General features: G+C 47.2%; 8 protein-coding genes and 1 non-coding gene across 9 annotated transcripts; 2 read left to right on the top strand and 7 right to left on the bottom strand.

The window, feature by feature from the left end:
* Window positions 1-227: 227 nt before the first annotated feature.
* On the top strand, window positions 228-1,375 carry ASPWEDRAFT_111376 (aromatic alcohol reductase; the record flags this gene model as incomplete). Its single annotated transcript, XM_040828244.1, has 4 exons — window positions 228-320; window positions 376-660; window positions 716-1,048; window positions 1,109-1,375. 4 exons carry the CDS (start codon window positions 228-230, stop codon window positions 1,373-1,375), a joined length of 978 nt encoding a protein of 325 aa, XP_040689841.1.
* Window positions 1,376-1,549: 174 nt separating this feature from the next.
* ASPWEDRAFT_112374 (uncharacterized protein) lies at window positions 1,550-3,890 on the bottom strand (the record flags this gene model as incomplete). The annotated part of the gene is made up of 5 exons (XM_040828322.1): window positions 1,550-2,474; window positions 2,526-2,665; window positions 2,718-2,927; window positions 2,978-3,778; window positions 3,834-3,890. The coding sequence occupies 5 exons, from the start codon at window positions 3,888-3,890 to the stop codon at window positions 1,550-1,552; spliced, it is 2,133 nt and encodes a 710-aa protein (XP_040689840.1).
* A 278-nt stretch (window positions 3,891-4,168) lies between these two features.
* Window positions 4,169-4,729, bottom strand: ASPWEDRAFT_41389 (uncharacterized protein). Its single transcript, XM_040835545.1, has 2 exons — window positions 4,604-4,729; window positions 4,169-4,552 (listed from the first exon to the last, which is right to left on the bottom strand). Exons 1-2 carry the CDS (start codon window positions 4,710-4,712, stop codon window positions 4,218-4,220), a joined length of 444 nt encoding a protein of 147 aa, XP_040689839.1. The 5' UTR covers window positions 4,713-4,729; the 3' UTR covers window positions 4,169-4,217.
* Window positions 4,730-5,889: 1,160 nt separating this feature from the next.
* ASPWEDRAFT_184120 (uncharacterized protein) lies at window positions 5,890-6,486 on the bottom strand (the record flags this gene model as incomplete). The annotated part of the gene is made up of 2 exons (XM_040832016.1): window positions 5,890-6,116; window positions 6,189-6,486. 2 exons carry the CDS (start codon window positions 6,484-6,486, stop codon window positions 5,890-5,892), a joined length of 525 nt encoding a protein of 174 aa, XP_040689838.1.
* A 37-nt stretch (window positions 6,487-6,523) lies between these two features.
* On the bottom strand, window positions 6,524-7,863 carry ASPWEDRAFT_41388 (uncharacterized protein). Its single transcript, XM_040835544.1, has one exon. It carries the CDS (start codon window positions 7,661-7,663, stop codon window positions 6,683-6,685), a length of 981 nt encoding a protein of 326 aa, XP_040689837.1. The 5' UTR covers window positions 7,664-7,863; the 3' UTR covers window positions 6,524-6,682.
* Window positions 7,864-7,954: 91 nt separating this feature from the next.
* Window positions 7,955-8,027, bottom strand: ASPWEDRAFT_t128. Its single transcript has one exon. It is a non-coding gene; the product is annotated as a tRNA-Lys (tRNA).
* Window positions 8,028-8,045: 18 nt separating this feature from the next.
* Window positions 8,046-10,030, bottom strand: ASPWEDRAFT_184118 (Zn(II)2Cys6 transcription factor). Its single transcript, XM_040832015.1, has 5 exons — window positions 9,982-10,030; window positions 9,320-9,926; window positions 9,013-9,269; window positions 8,483-8,964; window positions 8,046-8,439 (listed from the first exon to the last, which is right to left on the bottom strand). The coding sequence occupies exons 1-5, from the start codon at window positions 10,023-10,025 to the stop codon at window positions 8,117-8,119; spliced, it is 1,713 nt and encodes a 570-aa protein (XP_040689836.1). The 5' UTR covers window positions 10,026-10,030; the 3' UTR covers window positions 8,046-8,116.
* Window positions 10,031-10,275: 245 nt separating this feature from the next.
* Window positions 10,276-11,758, top strand: ASPWEDRAFT_156613 (epoxide hydrolase family protein; the record flags this gene model as incomplete). Its single annotated transcript, XM_040829710.1, has 4 exons — window positions 10,276-10,405; window positions 10,456-11,051; window positions 11,096-11,432; window positions 11,481-11,758. 4 exons carry the CDS (start codon window positions 10,276-10,278, stop codon window positions 11,576-11,578), a joined length of 1,161 nt encoding a protein of 386 aa, XP_040689835.1. The 3' UTR covers window positions 11,579-11,758.
* Window positions 11,587-12,648, bottom strand: ASPWEDRAFT_741347 (asparaginase; the record flags this gene model as incomplete). The annotated part of the gene is made up of 1 exon (XM_040839440.1): window positions 11,587-12,648. One exon carries the CDS (start codon window positions 12,646-12,648, stop codon window positions 11,587-11,589), a length of 1,062 nt encoding a protein of 353 aa, XP_040689834.1.
* Between the last annotated feature and the right edge of the window lie 204 nt (window positions 12,649-12,852).

Below are 12,852 nucleotides of genomic sequence, written 5' to 3'. Positions count from 1 at the left end.
ATCTATCTTCACACTTGATTGGTTGCAATAGAATGTATATTTTCTAGAATATTCACGGTGACCTTGCTGGGCGAATTAGTAAAACCGGAGACCCAATATCATATTGACGTGGCCATTCAGAGGTTAATGACACAACGAACTGGATTTTGCACCGTTTTCAATACCAGAGAATATAAAGAGGCCCAGCTGCATATCGAATGAGAGAAACATCGAGTTCAATTACCATCATGTCCTCCACTATCAAGGTCGCAATTGTCGGAGCAAGTGGCGAAACCGGGCAGTCCATCGTGGACGGCCTGCTAGGTTCTGACACCAAATTTGTAAGTCCCCAGACCACTTGCGCTTCAATCGATACCAACCACAACTTGTGAGCAGCATGTCAGGGCTCTTGTTCGACCCGAGTCTATCAGCAAGCCAATCAACGCTGATCTTCAAGGCCGGGGGGTTGAAATAATCCCGGTGAGCCTGACTGGGCCAGAAGAGAAGCTTGTAGAGGCCCTCTCCGGTATTGATATTGTCATTTCTGCCATATTTTTCGGCAGCCTTGATCAGGAGATCCATCTTGCGAATGCAGCCAAGGCTGCAGGAGTGAAGCGTTTCGTCCAGTCTGCCTTTATGGTTGTCATACCACCAAGGGGCGTTGTGGATTTCCGTGAAAAGGTAATGGCCATTTTCAAATGTGGTGGATATCCTTATTAACCCGGTACTCTTTTAGAAAGAGGAGAATCTGAACCATATCCAGAAGATACGCCTTCCGTACACATACATCGACGCCGGGTGGTGGTACCAGATCACGCTTCCTCGCCTTCCTTCGGGTCGCTTGGACTATCTTGTTCCATCCACACAGCCTCAGAATCCCATTGGTCTGGATGGAAACATCCCAAGTGCCCTGGCAGATATTAAAGATGTGGGACGTTATGTTGCGAGGATTATCACCGACCCACGGACCCTGAATAAGAGGGTGCATGTATACAATGAAGTGTACACGCGAAACCAAGTCTATGATCTGTTGGAAAATCTAAGCGGAGAGGTGCTCGAGAGGGATTATGTGAGTTTGCCCTTTATTATGCCCCGATAGAATCAAAATACTGACATGAATGATGTACAGATATCAGAAGCAGACGCCAAAGCACGCGTTGAAGAGGCTCGCACTGTCCTCGAACAAAACCCAGCAGATTTCACGGCATTTGCCAAACTGTCCACGTCGCAACTGTTCTATTCTTGGGGAATTCGTGGAGACAATACCCCCGAATATGCTGATTATCTGGGTTATCTGAGTGGAAAAGACTTGTACCCAGACTTTGAGTATGCCACATTGAGAGACTATGTAGTGGATGCGCTCGAAGGAAAGGCAAAGGGGGTTTATCAGAAATAGATGGACGTTATCCTGAGATCATGAAATCACAAAGGTCATCTTGCTTCTGTGTGTATAGTTGGTTAGGTATATTCAAGCACGGAAATAGGATAGGATGATCCCATATTAATTTTGTCTACCATGTATCATAATCAATGTGATTTTGAAAACATCTTATAGTCGACTCCATCTAGGCTACATCGAGTCCCAATCTGCTGGAATGTCAAAAATAGCGCTACTTAGAGTATCAAAGCAGTTGTAGTCGACTGGCAGTGAGCCAGCACCGTCCAAGGCAAAGTCCATATTTTCCCATAGCGGCCATCCCAAAGGTTCCGGTGCTGCAGTGATTCCTTCACGGCCATTTGTTGTTGTGGTAGAAGCTGGGAAAAGAGTCGAGAATGATGAAAGTGCTTCATCGGATATTTGTGTCTCGGTGGCGGCGTTGGCGAGAGGACAAGAAGCCGATCCCTCGAGCGATGGAACTAGGAGATTATGTTGAAATGATGACTGCTCTATCGCCAGATTCTGAGAAGGTAGGGGTGATGATTTCTCTTCTAGCAATCGAACCAGACTTCGACGTATCCGTCGTGCGATATCCCACGAAGTCGATAGCTCATCCAAGACCAGCAAAAGCGTTTCGAGGTCGGCGGAATTGCCAGTCAAGGACAAGTTAGTATGACTGCGTGGGTATTCCGACTGGATCAATATAAGTGCCGCTGACAAAGAACAGTAAGTTGCAGTTACTGCGCTCTGTCGAAATGAACCAAAGGCTTGCTGATACTTTCGGCCTACCGCACATATTCTTTTCGCGGCGGTGACACTCATCGAGGCGGCTTTTCTGGCAAGACACAAGACATGGTCGGATATGCTTTTATTTACGTTTCCACGGCGTGAGCCACTAGAAACGCTGGAGATGAGAGGTTTCAGAAGGAGAATGTAGTTTGTATGGTACACCATATGCAGGGTGTAAACTTGTGGGAGGGGACCACTTCCAGGTATTGGACGGTCGAGCCGTAGTTCGGATGGAAGATCATAGTACCAGTTCTTGAGGTCGAGGAGACGAGACTCCAGGAATGATGGGAGTTTAGAAGACCCACGATGAGTAGCCTTGGGGGCGTAACTAGTATATGTCAGATGTTGGGGTTGTAAGGTATTAGTGGTCATTCCTTACAGCCCGAGAATGATCTTCTCTGATATTTGAGAGATGTGGATGAAAGCCCTGAGAAGAACGGTGTGTTGATACGGATTTATGCTATGCTGATACAAGTCACGGCTTGGGATCGAGGGCAGTTTGACCTGTGCTTGGATATCCTGAAATATTTTTAATTTAGGCCACGATCAATGGAGAGCGTCGGAGGAATACCAGCATCGAACAGACTCGCCCAGTATAAGCAGCGGACAGTTTGTCATCGCAATACAAGGCCCAGAATATCTGCCGCCTCAACTCGACTTCCTCGTGTGATATTATATCCGATCCATCGAGGGTTTCTGCGTCGAGATTGAGGCCCATGTCTAGGACCAGGCGGTTTGCCATTCCTTGGTGGAGCCATGATGCCGCATCTGCCCCTATGCTCTGTTTCACAGTAAGTATTTAGCAACTCGTAGGAGACGTAGAGATCTCACAATATACATGTCTATCATAATGGCCAAGGACTGGATGGTTGTGATGGAGGGCCATTTCATTTCGTATTGAAGAAGCGTTTCAGCCGCCTGCAGAAATACCCGGCCTGCTGTGCTTGGGTCTTCGGGAGCAGATCGAATATCAGTCCTGTCAGAGAATCGCGAGCCCAACGCGAGCATGCAGTTCAGTAGCAGAGGACTAGAATACCGGCCGCCGGATTGTTCACTTTCACGGAATAGTTTTTCGTTGACGACTTGAAGCCAGGGATTCTGCCACTTAAAGTACAAATCGAGAAGATTATCCTTAAGCTCCTCGGGAATATACATCTGCTCTGCGGTGCCAGTCAAACTGTTGTTCTCTTTACGAGAGGGCGCAGGTGCTTTCCGATCCTGTTCCTGCGTTGAGTCGGGGATGTCTTGAACTGTCTGGAAAGGAAGATGGCCGCTTGTAGCTCCAAAATAATGCACTTCTCCATCTCGATCATACTTGAGTGACCCATCCAACGACAGCGCTCCCTCGAATGCTTCACTCAAGTCCTCTGTCGAATGACTGTCACGGTCATAGCAACCACTTCCAAGACACAGCGTATTTTCACCAGATACATCATCTCTCACTGCCAGTGCGGCAGAATTATCAACATCTATAGAATGTGACCGAATGACATTTTCCAGATAGTCAATCCGGCTGCGGAGCATCTCCACGTATGATTTCGGGGCTGGTCTACGCCCATCCTCTTCAGTCCTATATTGGCAGCTGATAGAGCGAAGCTGGCAGCGAGAGCAAACAGGCCGTTTCCCATCGCACTTTGGCCAGTAGCACGATTAATAACTACAATGATGCTTCAATTGGTGGAAATACCTTGGTTCGACATCGACGACACTCGTCACAGGCCTTGGAGGTGTATTTGCGTCTCATTGGAGCAGAAGCGCGTGCGCGGGGAAGGGAAGCGGGGGAGGACTGATTGAACTGCAAGCTCATGGATAGTTTTAAAAGAGAACAAAGAGATATTACTGTAAAGCATGGAAGCTGTTTGATATATTGAGACAACAGGAATAGTGCTTAAGAACTGTTGAGGAGGTCAAAAGTCCAGAAGCTTTTTGCTGTCTGGTTGTGGGGAGATGGATTATGCGATTAGTCATCTGCTTCAGATCTACGGATTATAAATATGAAATTATATCAAAGATTTTGATCACGGCATTAACTATCCTGGCAATATACGAACTCCATTGTTTATTGATTTAACTAAGAACTGCAGATAGGACTTGTGCCAGCCTCCTTTGCACCTTCAGGATCATATGCTGACACCTCAATCTCAACCCACATGTTTGGTCCACCGAGACGTCCAATCTGCACACACGTCCACGTGGGATGGTTGTCAGGCATCCACTTCTTAAAAATACGAACCATCGCTTCTTGGGCTTCTTCATCGAGTTGAACGTGGAACGAATTGACTCGATAAACCTGGGACCAGCCCTTGCCACCAGCATCCGTAAGAGCATTTTCAACGTTGACAAAGGTCTGGTCGATCTGCTCTACAACGGTTTTTGGCTGGGTGCCTTTTTCGTCAAGGTAGCCACCTATGGTCTGGGTAAGCATTGGAATAGGCTGCAGTAGAAAGGCAATCATACCTTGTCCGGCACAATGGATGAAATCGCCGGTGCGAACGGATTGGGAAAACCAGTGGCTTAGACGGGTGGCTTCGCCAAACCCAGGATAAGCGTATTGGCGCATTGACATCGCGGCGTGTCACCTTGAATCTCCTGGGATAGACGGCTGATTCAAAGGTTTCAACGCACTTGGTACCTACTAATATCTATATCCTGTGCTCTGAGATGTCACGTACAATGTTAGACCTGATTGGACAGTATCACAGCAAGTATCCACAACCGGAATATATTTCGCGGAATGACGTCGATGCTCCACAGTGCAGTAGATACATTAAGCTACCTCTACGGAGTGTTGTTTGTTTTGTTGGTACTTTTCTGGTTCAATCTAAAACTTTAATTGGCCTGTATGATAGATTTGAAGTGTCAGCATTCTCATGTCCACTGCCTGTGCTTTGGACTAGGGTGTAATTCGGCATTTAAAGGTTTGGAACATAGTGAGCTGATAGGGCAATGTATATGGCCATATCCCAGAACATCACTATTAGCTGAAAGCGGCTATGTCAGGCATGATACATCTTGCTATCGGAAGGAACGTGTACATGGTCTATTTGCATATAATATGTCTTTAGGGTTGGTTGTAGGCATACGACCATATTATTCACAGATAAAAGTAGAATGTACAAATTAACTTTGCATGCCTATTTACTGTACCAATGCCCGTAATTCACTATAACAGGCAGCAGCTTTCTCCTCTACCATTTATTTTGACGGCGTACTTGTCTCCCTTTCTTCATCATGTCCCACCGTGACACGCTTGCTGGGATGTCTCTTTCAGCAGAGCAGCCCGACGAGATCTGGAATATTCAATCACCTGCATGAACCTCTCTACTGTTGGAACTGGAATCTGCACTTCAGCGCCAAAAGGTTAGTGCCTCATTCTAGGCGTTTCTTCAAGTATGGGATATAGGAAAGGTTCAACAACTTGTTACCACCGCGCGATCTAATTCGACCATATTCTGCATCCATACTATAATTCGTCAATGCCACTTTTTTGGATGCAGCGTTCTGGAGATGAAAACTCGGCTGTGCCTACCAGGAATGCGTGCATGCTCACCCGTCCTGGCAATTTGAGTATTCCAGAATTTTGGGATTTGCTTCATTCGCTTTTCAATAGTGATCATCTACAGGAATGGCGAATGGCAAATTCTAGTGACCCAGATGACCCGAATAAAGCAAAGGATGGCTGTCACAATCAGATGTGCTTGAGTGTCTCTGCCCATAGCTTGTAGATGAGGGGGTATTTTGCCCTACGCCCGGTAGCGCGAGCCCCAGATGGTACAGCTATGACAGTCGAGCTCCATTGGCAACCAGTGCCCTATAAGGATCGACCAAGCAGCAACATGACCCATCTCTGAGCGGCCGCGCAGAGAATGCTCCCAGTCAGCATTAGGAACATCGACAGTTGAAGTGCAGCGTAGCTCCCGAAAACGTCGGCGAGCCGTCTGAATGTTGGGATGAAGGTTGTCGAATTTGTCTGTCATAACTGCGTTAAAAGTGCTTTTTTCTCATCCCGACTGAGGTAAATGGGTTCATATTTATATCAAACTGATATGAGACGCAGTAAAAGGCACCGCCGTTGCAACGATCGTCAAATCCCGTGTGCTCGACTGTCCCACGGGTGCTTTGAATTCCGTCGACATTCTCGAACAACCTGGCCTTTCCCGTGGCCTTACCTTACCCATGTCCACCAGGACACGCTGATCACTCTTTCCGGGGATAGGAACAACGGCATAATCCCCTCTGGTGATATCTTCGTCTTCAGTACAGACAACCCAGATACACATCCCCTCCATAGCTGAGAGCTCCTGGAAATGCGGTGGTTTCTGACGCGGATTATATCCCATGAGTGGAGCTGCTAATATCTACTATGAAGAGGATTGCTATGAAGGTGACTGTGATCAGGCAGATGATTAGGATACCTTAATTCGCCTTCAAACTTTGTTAAAATGGCTCATGCATTAGACAATAAGAATCTCATCAGTTAAAACTACATTATGTGGTATAGCGAAGATCAATGAGCAAAAGGAAACCACCCAACCCTTAAAAAGAAGTAATACCAGGCTCAATATTCTCCAGGATCTCACTCAACTCCTTCCACACTTTCTTCTGTGCCTTTTCACCCTCCTCACTCCGTACAAACGGAGACAACATCGCATTCGCCTCTCGGCCATTCGACATGTATGCCCCATGAGTCTCTGGACCAGCAGCAGCAGAAGCAACTAGACAGCGGCTTCCCACTTCCGTTGTGCGCGCAACAATCCCTTTGATAAATCTCAATGTCGTATTAAACAGCCATCCTCCTTCGAGGTCGCGCTGCAATGATGAATGGCAGAATCCCGGGTTCAGCATGTTGAGGATGACACCTGAGTCAGCGAGCTTTGGTGCTATTTCCCGCACGACAAGAACTTCCAGCAACTTTGATACGTGGTATCGGCTGCCCATGATGGCTGTTTTCTCATCGTCGAGGGTGGCGAATGTATTTTCGGTTTTCCATTCGGGAAGGTTTGAAAAGGCGTGGACTTCACTTGTCACGATGGAGAGGCGAGGTGGTGATAGTGGGGTTTGTTTTGCAGTTTCCTTCAACTTGGGAAGTAGCAGTAAGGCAAGGAGAATGGTGCTGATCACGTTGACAGTAATCGTCCGCTCGTGCCCTTCAGCAGTAGAATATTTATCTGTGGCGATACCAGCATTCTCAACAACAACATCTAATCGAGGGAGAGTTGCTGCCCGTGCCGCAAATTTCTTGACTGAATCAAACGAGGCAAGGTCAAGTTCCCAGACTTCGCATCGTCCTTGCCGACCGGTTGATTCTTCCAGGGTATTCTTTGCTTCAGTTCCAGCTGCAACGTTTCGAACGGCAAGGATGACCTTGGCAGCGTCTAGACGGAGGAAATGCCTGACTGCTTCAAAACCAAGTCCGACATTGGAGCCTGTCACGATAACGGTCTTGTCGGTGAATGATGCTGTGGGGTATGGTGGGGTCTCGAAGAACTGATCGTAGAGAATTTGCTTCGAAGCCATGGTGTATGAGAGTAAAGATAATAATAACTTATTTTATATAAACATTTTAAAACGAAGGGAGTGCTAGTTCTTATATATGACGGAGTGGTCGACGTCATGGCGGCGGAGATAAAATCGCACTGGAGATAACCGGAAGCCGAACTAACTCCGCGTGGGTCTAGGGCAATGGCCGCTATTGGCTGAATCTATCTTTAGCCCCGGCATTGACAGATTCTGCGCACAAAGTCCGGATGCAAAAACTTTGAGACTCTGGGAGGCCTCCCTGCAGCAAAAAATAAATGCAAAAAGGAAAGCCGAACGCGGGGGTCGAACCCGCAGCCTTGAGATTAAGAGTCTCACGCTCTACCGATTGAGCTAGCCCGGCTGCTCTTGTTATATGGAGCGCAGCTTAAGTGCTATGTGAATGAGAGAAACCATCAGTAGTGTTCTTAAAGCTGCCTAATGCTAATAGGTTCAACCAACTTTCCAAAATTCACGAAGCTGGTCTGCAATACAAATAGTTTGCCGTCCTGAAGTCTTCTGGCATAACTCGATTAGTTCAAGGGTACGCTGTCTCTCGAGAACCCCATCCGTCACGAGACCGGCAATATACAGACACTGCGTCGATATCAGTCCCCAGGTTTCGTGGATCTTGGAATTGGCCACCATGAAGACTTCTCGACGGGATTTCTCTAGTTCGCGACGAGTGTGGAATGGATCATGTGCTGTATCAGAAGTAGAGGGACGGTGTAGTGTGAGTAGGATCTTGGAGGTGTGGTATAGTTGGTGGGAGACCGCTGTAGATGTTAGATTTGTTGGGCATAAAACACGAGCACTTACCACTTTCAGGATATGCAAACCAAACAGATGGTAGCTGATATTCTTCCATATTTTTCGATGGTTGCTCCATACAGCAAGTCGCCATGGATCGGGGTAGCTTCATCTTCCAGTCTTCGAGAAGGTCCCCCAATTCCTTCGCCCGTCTCTGCTGAGCCCCTGTCCAGTCCTCTGTACTTTGCCTTTTCGTACTGGTAATACAGTAGGTGATACACTGCCCAAATAGAAACAACACCCGATTTGCAATATCACGGATCGAAATTCCCTCAAAGGTATCGACAGCCTTAGGCCTCCAATACTCCTCGTCCAGGAACATCTGTCGACGAGCCTGAAAGGCAACCCACACTTCATGCCGATACCAAGTCCAATACGTGGCGCCTCGAATCCCAGTTTCGTCGCCATTGATGCGGTGGGAGCGTATTAGACTTGCTACGCCTTTTAGGTGAGAGCCGAAGCTTTCTCCTGCTACGTCTAGGATCTCATACCTACAGGATGGAATTAGCTAGTTCTGATATCGACAGTGAGGAACATACGTTGAAAGGATGATGCTTGAAGCGAGTAGTTCGTCGCTACCAGAATATCGAGGCTCTATCAGAAAGTGGCTCATTTCTTGGAGCGCCTGTCTATAGTAGAAGATAGGCGAATGCTCAAGCATGGGGCTGCTGCTTTGAGGGGCTCGCGTCATTTGCTTTGCTGAGACAGCCAGGCAGGAGTGTAAAAGCGTCGGGCAATGAAGTGCCATGGCGGGGACTTGAAGGTAGAATGGCTGATCGTGAGAAAATGAGTCGATCTGACTATTCAGTTAGCATTGGCCTAGAACAAGCCAGGATGAAATCTGACCCATTTTGAAACTCTTTCTACATAGTTCCGGAGCAATAGTACTTCTGCAGGCGATAGTTGGATAGGATCAGTAACTCGAAAAGAGATGAGTATTGAATGATGTTGATCATCAACCGACTCTGGCGTCGGTCGATGGCTCAATGCTGAATACAGGGGAGAACGAATGTCGCTTGATCCATCGTGTGAATGTGTAGGTCCTGGCAGGTTTGCATGTTGAAGGATAGAGCAAAGGTTTGTCGCAGGTGGCGATGGTGACAGTCTCTGGGATGCGAATGATTCATCGGCTTGGAATGATATAGATGGAGTTGACCTAGTTCCTCGTTCTGGATTTGATATGAGGCTGCTGTGATGGACATCCTCATAGACTGGCCCCAGTATTCGGGATGTATTCAGTGACTGTCCTCTCTGAGAGGAGTTCTCCCCTCCCATATCCTCCTGCAAAACGTCATCTTCTCCATTTTCATTCCGCCTTTGTCGAGACTCAGTGCCCCGACTCCTGCCAGCAGACACATTATTTCCGTATCGACAAGGCCGATTTCTCTTTAGACAATTCTGGCAAACTGGCCGCTTCTCATCGCATTTGACGCGTCGAGCGCGACATGTTAAACTACCAACAAGTTATTTCCACATGGCAGATACACCGAAGAAGCGGGTATACTTACCATCCAGTAGTAACCCGAAGTCTTCTAGACTGCCCTAATCGCATGGCCACTTTATTATGGAGGCAATATTTATTTCGCTTTGCACTCGCAATGGCCGATGAAATCTCATGTACCCCGCAATCTCGCTTAGCGCTTTGATTGGCTGACATCCCCACATCTTCACATCATATCTACATGATATAAAGACTTAGTTTCAGTCGATGATAAGTGTCTTTTTATTGTCTTGGATATTTCGTAACTTCTACAGTAAAATACATCTTTCTTATCATTCTCATTCAATCCCCACCCGTCACCATGGCTGACTCTGCTATCCGTCCATTCAGAGTTGATATCCCAGTCGAGGAAGTCGAACGGTTGCAGCGAAAGTTGAAAGATACCCGTTTACCAGGACGGAGTATAGTTCCTGATGCTGGGACCAGCTATGGTGTGTATAACAAATATTAGATGTATTTGACATGAATACTAACATACCAGGCCCGACCTACAAATGGGCAGAGGACCTATACAATGCCTGGATCAATGACTTCGACTGGTTCGCTGTCCAGAAAGAAATCAATGAGTTCCCTCATTACATAACCTCAATCGAGGATATCAACATCCATTTCCTACATGCTCGTGCGGAAAAAACAGATAGCATACCTCTACTTCTGATCCACGGCTGGCCAGGTTCATTCTGGGAATTCAGCCAAACATGGGGTCCTCTATCTCACCCTGCTAATAAGGACGACATATCATTCCACGTTATTGTTCCAAGCATGCCCGGATTCTGCTGGTCAGACTGGCCACCGCGGTCAGGCTGGAAACTCCAAGATAATGCAAGAGTATTCGACAAGCTAATGAAGAGACTCGGGTACGATGAGTACATGGTCCAGTGTGGCGACTGGGGTCACTTTGTCGGACGTGAGCTTGGGTCGAAGTATACAGATTCTTGCAAATTGCTGCATTGTAATTTTGCGCCGAGTCCACTGCCTGATGGAGTGGAGTATACAGAGAGGGAGAAAGCAGTTGCCGGTCGGGTTGATGACTGGTTGGAGAATCATATTGGATATGCCGTCTGCATGCGGACGAGGGTATGTCTCCCTTATATCTTTGATGTGTCAAGCTGACCAGAAAGCCACACACGATTGGAATCGCTCTGAATGACAATCCAATGGGCATCCTAATGTGGGTTGGAGAAAAGTACAACGAAGCCGCAGATCCAAATACCCAAAGGCAGCCATTCTGGACAAAGGCCATTCTCACCACAGCTTCGTTATACTACTTTACAGACTGCATCATGCCATCAATGTTATGCTACTACGAGAATCTATCACACGACCACTTTGCTGAGTTTGCCATGAAGCCGGAGAATCGTATTCGCATTCCATTCGGGTATACGTCGTTTTTCTGGGATACAGAGCCTTCGTCTAAGAGGGCGGTTGAGAGGACTGCTAATTTGGTCTTTTATAAAGGTTTGTTTACTCATGCTCCCGTTTCGATGCGACTGGCTGATTATGTAGAACGTGATAATGGTGGTCATTTTGCTGCTCTCGAATGTCCGGATGGACTAGCACAGGATATAAGAGAGCTGGCAGCACAAGAATGGGGAAAGTGGTAATTAGTCTATTATATGCAGCGTCGTATCTGAAACATATGCGAAACATGGCCGATGACAGCTCCAGTCGTGCTCAAGATCTTCGGATGGTGAAAAGCAGACAATGCCTCAGAATCCAGTGTCCCAATATCAAGCTGTTTTAATATCTCCACCACAGCCGAATAGAGAATATCGATATTCCCATCTTCAATCTTGACTGATATCCCCATTGCACCATCTGCTCCTAGCTGTCGTGTCTTTTCTGATGCCCGTATCCCAATTCCACAGCAGCCTTGTGATCCAGGTTTGCATACAAGCGCGCCTTGAAAGTTCTTCATTGTTAATGTGCAGAATCTGCCTTTTCCACCAACCAATTCTGGATATTGATTCATAGAGTGGAAGATTCGAGCCATGGCTTTTGTTCGAGATACATTGGTGGCGGTATCTGCTGCATCCTCATCTGCTGCTGCTGCGAATCCTGCATAGATTCGTGCGAAGCAGCGGAGAGGAAATGCCGGCGTAGGTAGATTGCACCCATCAACAGCCCATTCGCACTTGTTCTTCTCTGCTCCGGATAGCTCCTCCACGACCTGCATCACGCGCTGCTGCATTGGATGCGTGGGAAGATGATAATCACTTATTTCAGTCCCCAGTGCCTTTGCTCCGGCTAACATGCCCACATGCTTTCCAGAGCAGTTACTACAGGCCGCAGTAGGGACAAAGTCTCTCTTAAGCCACGACTGATTTACTTGCTCCGATATCGAAGACTGGCCACCACAACGGAGATCGGCTTCATTGGCCTGAACCTTGGCCAACATGCTGTTTACTCGGGCGATATGTCTTTCTTCACTGCTATGTGATGAGCAGGACAATGCCAGATCTTCATCGTCGAATGGAAATATATCGAATGCACCGGTTTCAAGGACGGCGACTGCCTGCGCTGGTTTCGTGGATGATCTGGGTAATGTGATTCGTGATGGGTCACCAACTGCATATAGCAGTTTACCGGTAGAGTCGACTATAGCTGCATGGACTGCGTGGCGGTTTTCCACGACCCTGCCTCGGTATACAGTGATATGGTTTGTCGGTGCCATGTTAATTGGGAGGTAATGTACTCAATTGGGCGTCTCCTAGACTCAATATAACTTTATAACTTTTTTTTGCAGTATTCAAGAAATGAAAATGCAGTTTGTTTATCATGTCCATGGCTATAAACTTTGAAGATTTTTCTCACCTCCCGTCGGGTGCATATCCTTACCCCTTTCGGAAGTATCTTGAGTACGCATTTCACCGAAACA

Source organism: Aspergillus wentii (assembly GCF_001890725.1).
Source record: "Aspergillus wentii DTO 134E9 unplaced genomic scaffold ASPWEscaffold_4, whole genome shotgun sequence".
Taxonomy (NCBI): Eukaryota; Fungi; Ascomycota; class Eurotiomycetes; order Eurotiales; family Aspergillaceae; genus Aspergillus; species Aspergillus wentii.
The sequence above is the reverse complement of the archived record's forward strand: the minus strand, read 5'-3'. Positions and strand labels throughout refer to the sequence as shown.

What these genes read in the sequence shown, in the direction of transcription:
- ASPWEDRAFT_184118 (XM_040832015.1), bottom strand. Translation starts at nt 10,025, where the DNA reads ATGCGATTAGGGCAGTCTAGAAGACTTCGGGTTACTACTGGATG. An exon ending in CTTCGGGTTACTACTGGATG is followed by an intron (nt 9,927 to 9,981) that starts GTAAGTATACCC and finishes ACTTGTTGGTAG; the next exon opens with TTTAACATGTCGCGCTCGAC. An exon ending in TAGAAAGAGTTTCAAAATGG is followed by an intron (nt 9,270 to 9,319) that starts GTCAGATTTCAT and finishes CTGAATAGTCAG; the next exon opens with ATCGACTCATTTTCTCACGA.
- ASPWEDRAFT_41389 (XM_040835545.1), bottom strand. Translation starts at nt 4,712, where the DNA reads ATGTCAATGCGCCAATACGCTTATCCTGGGTTTGGCGAAGCCACCCGT. An exon ending in CATCCATTGTGCCGGACAAG is followed by an intron (nt 4,553 to 4,603) that starts GTATGATTGCCT and finishes CCCAGACCATAG; the next exon opens with GTGGCTACCTTGACGAAAAA.
- ASPWEDRAFT_41388 (XM_040835544.1), bottom strand. Translation starts at nt 7,663, where the DNA reads ATGGCTTCGAAGCAAATTCTCTACGATCAGTTCTTCGAGACCCCACCA.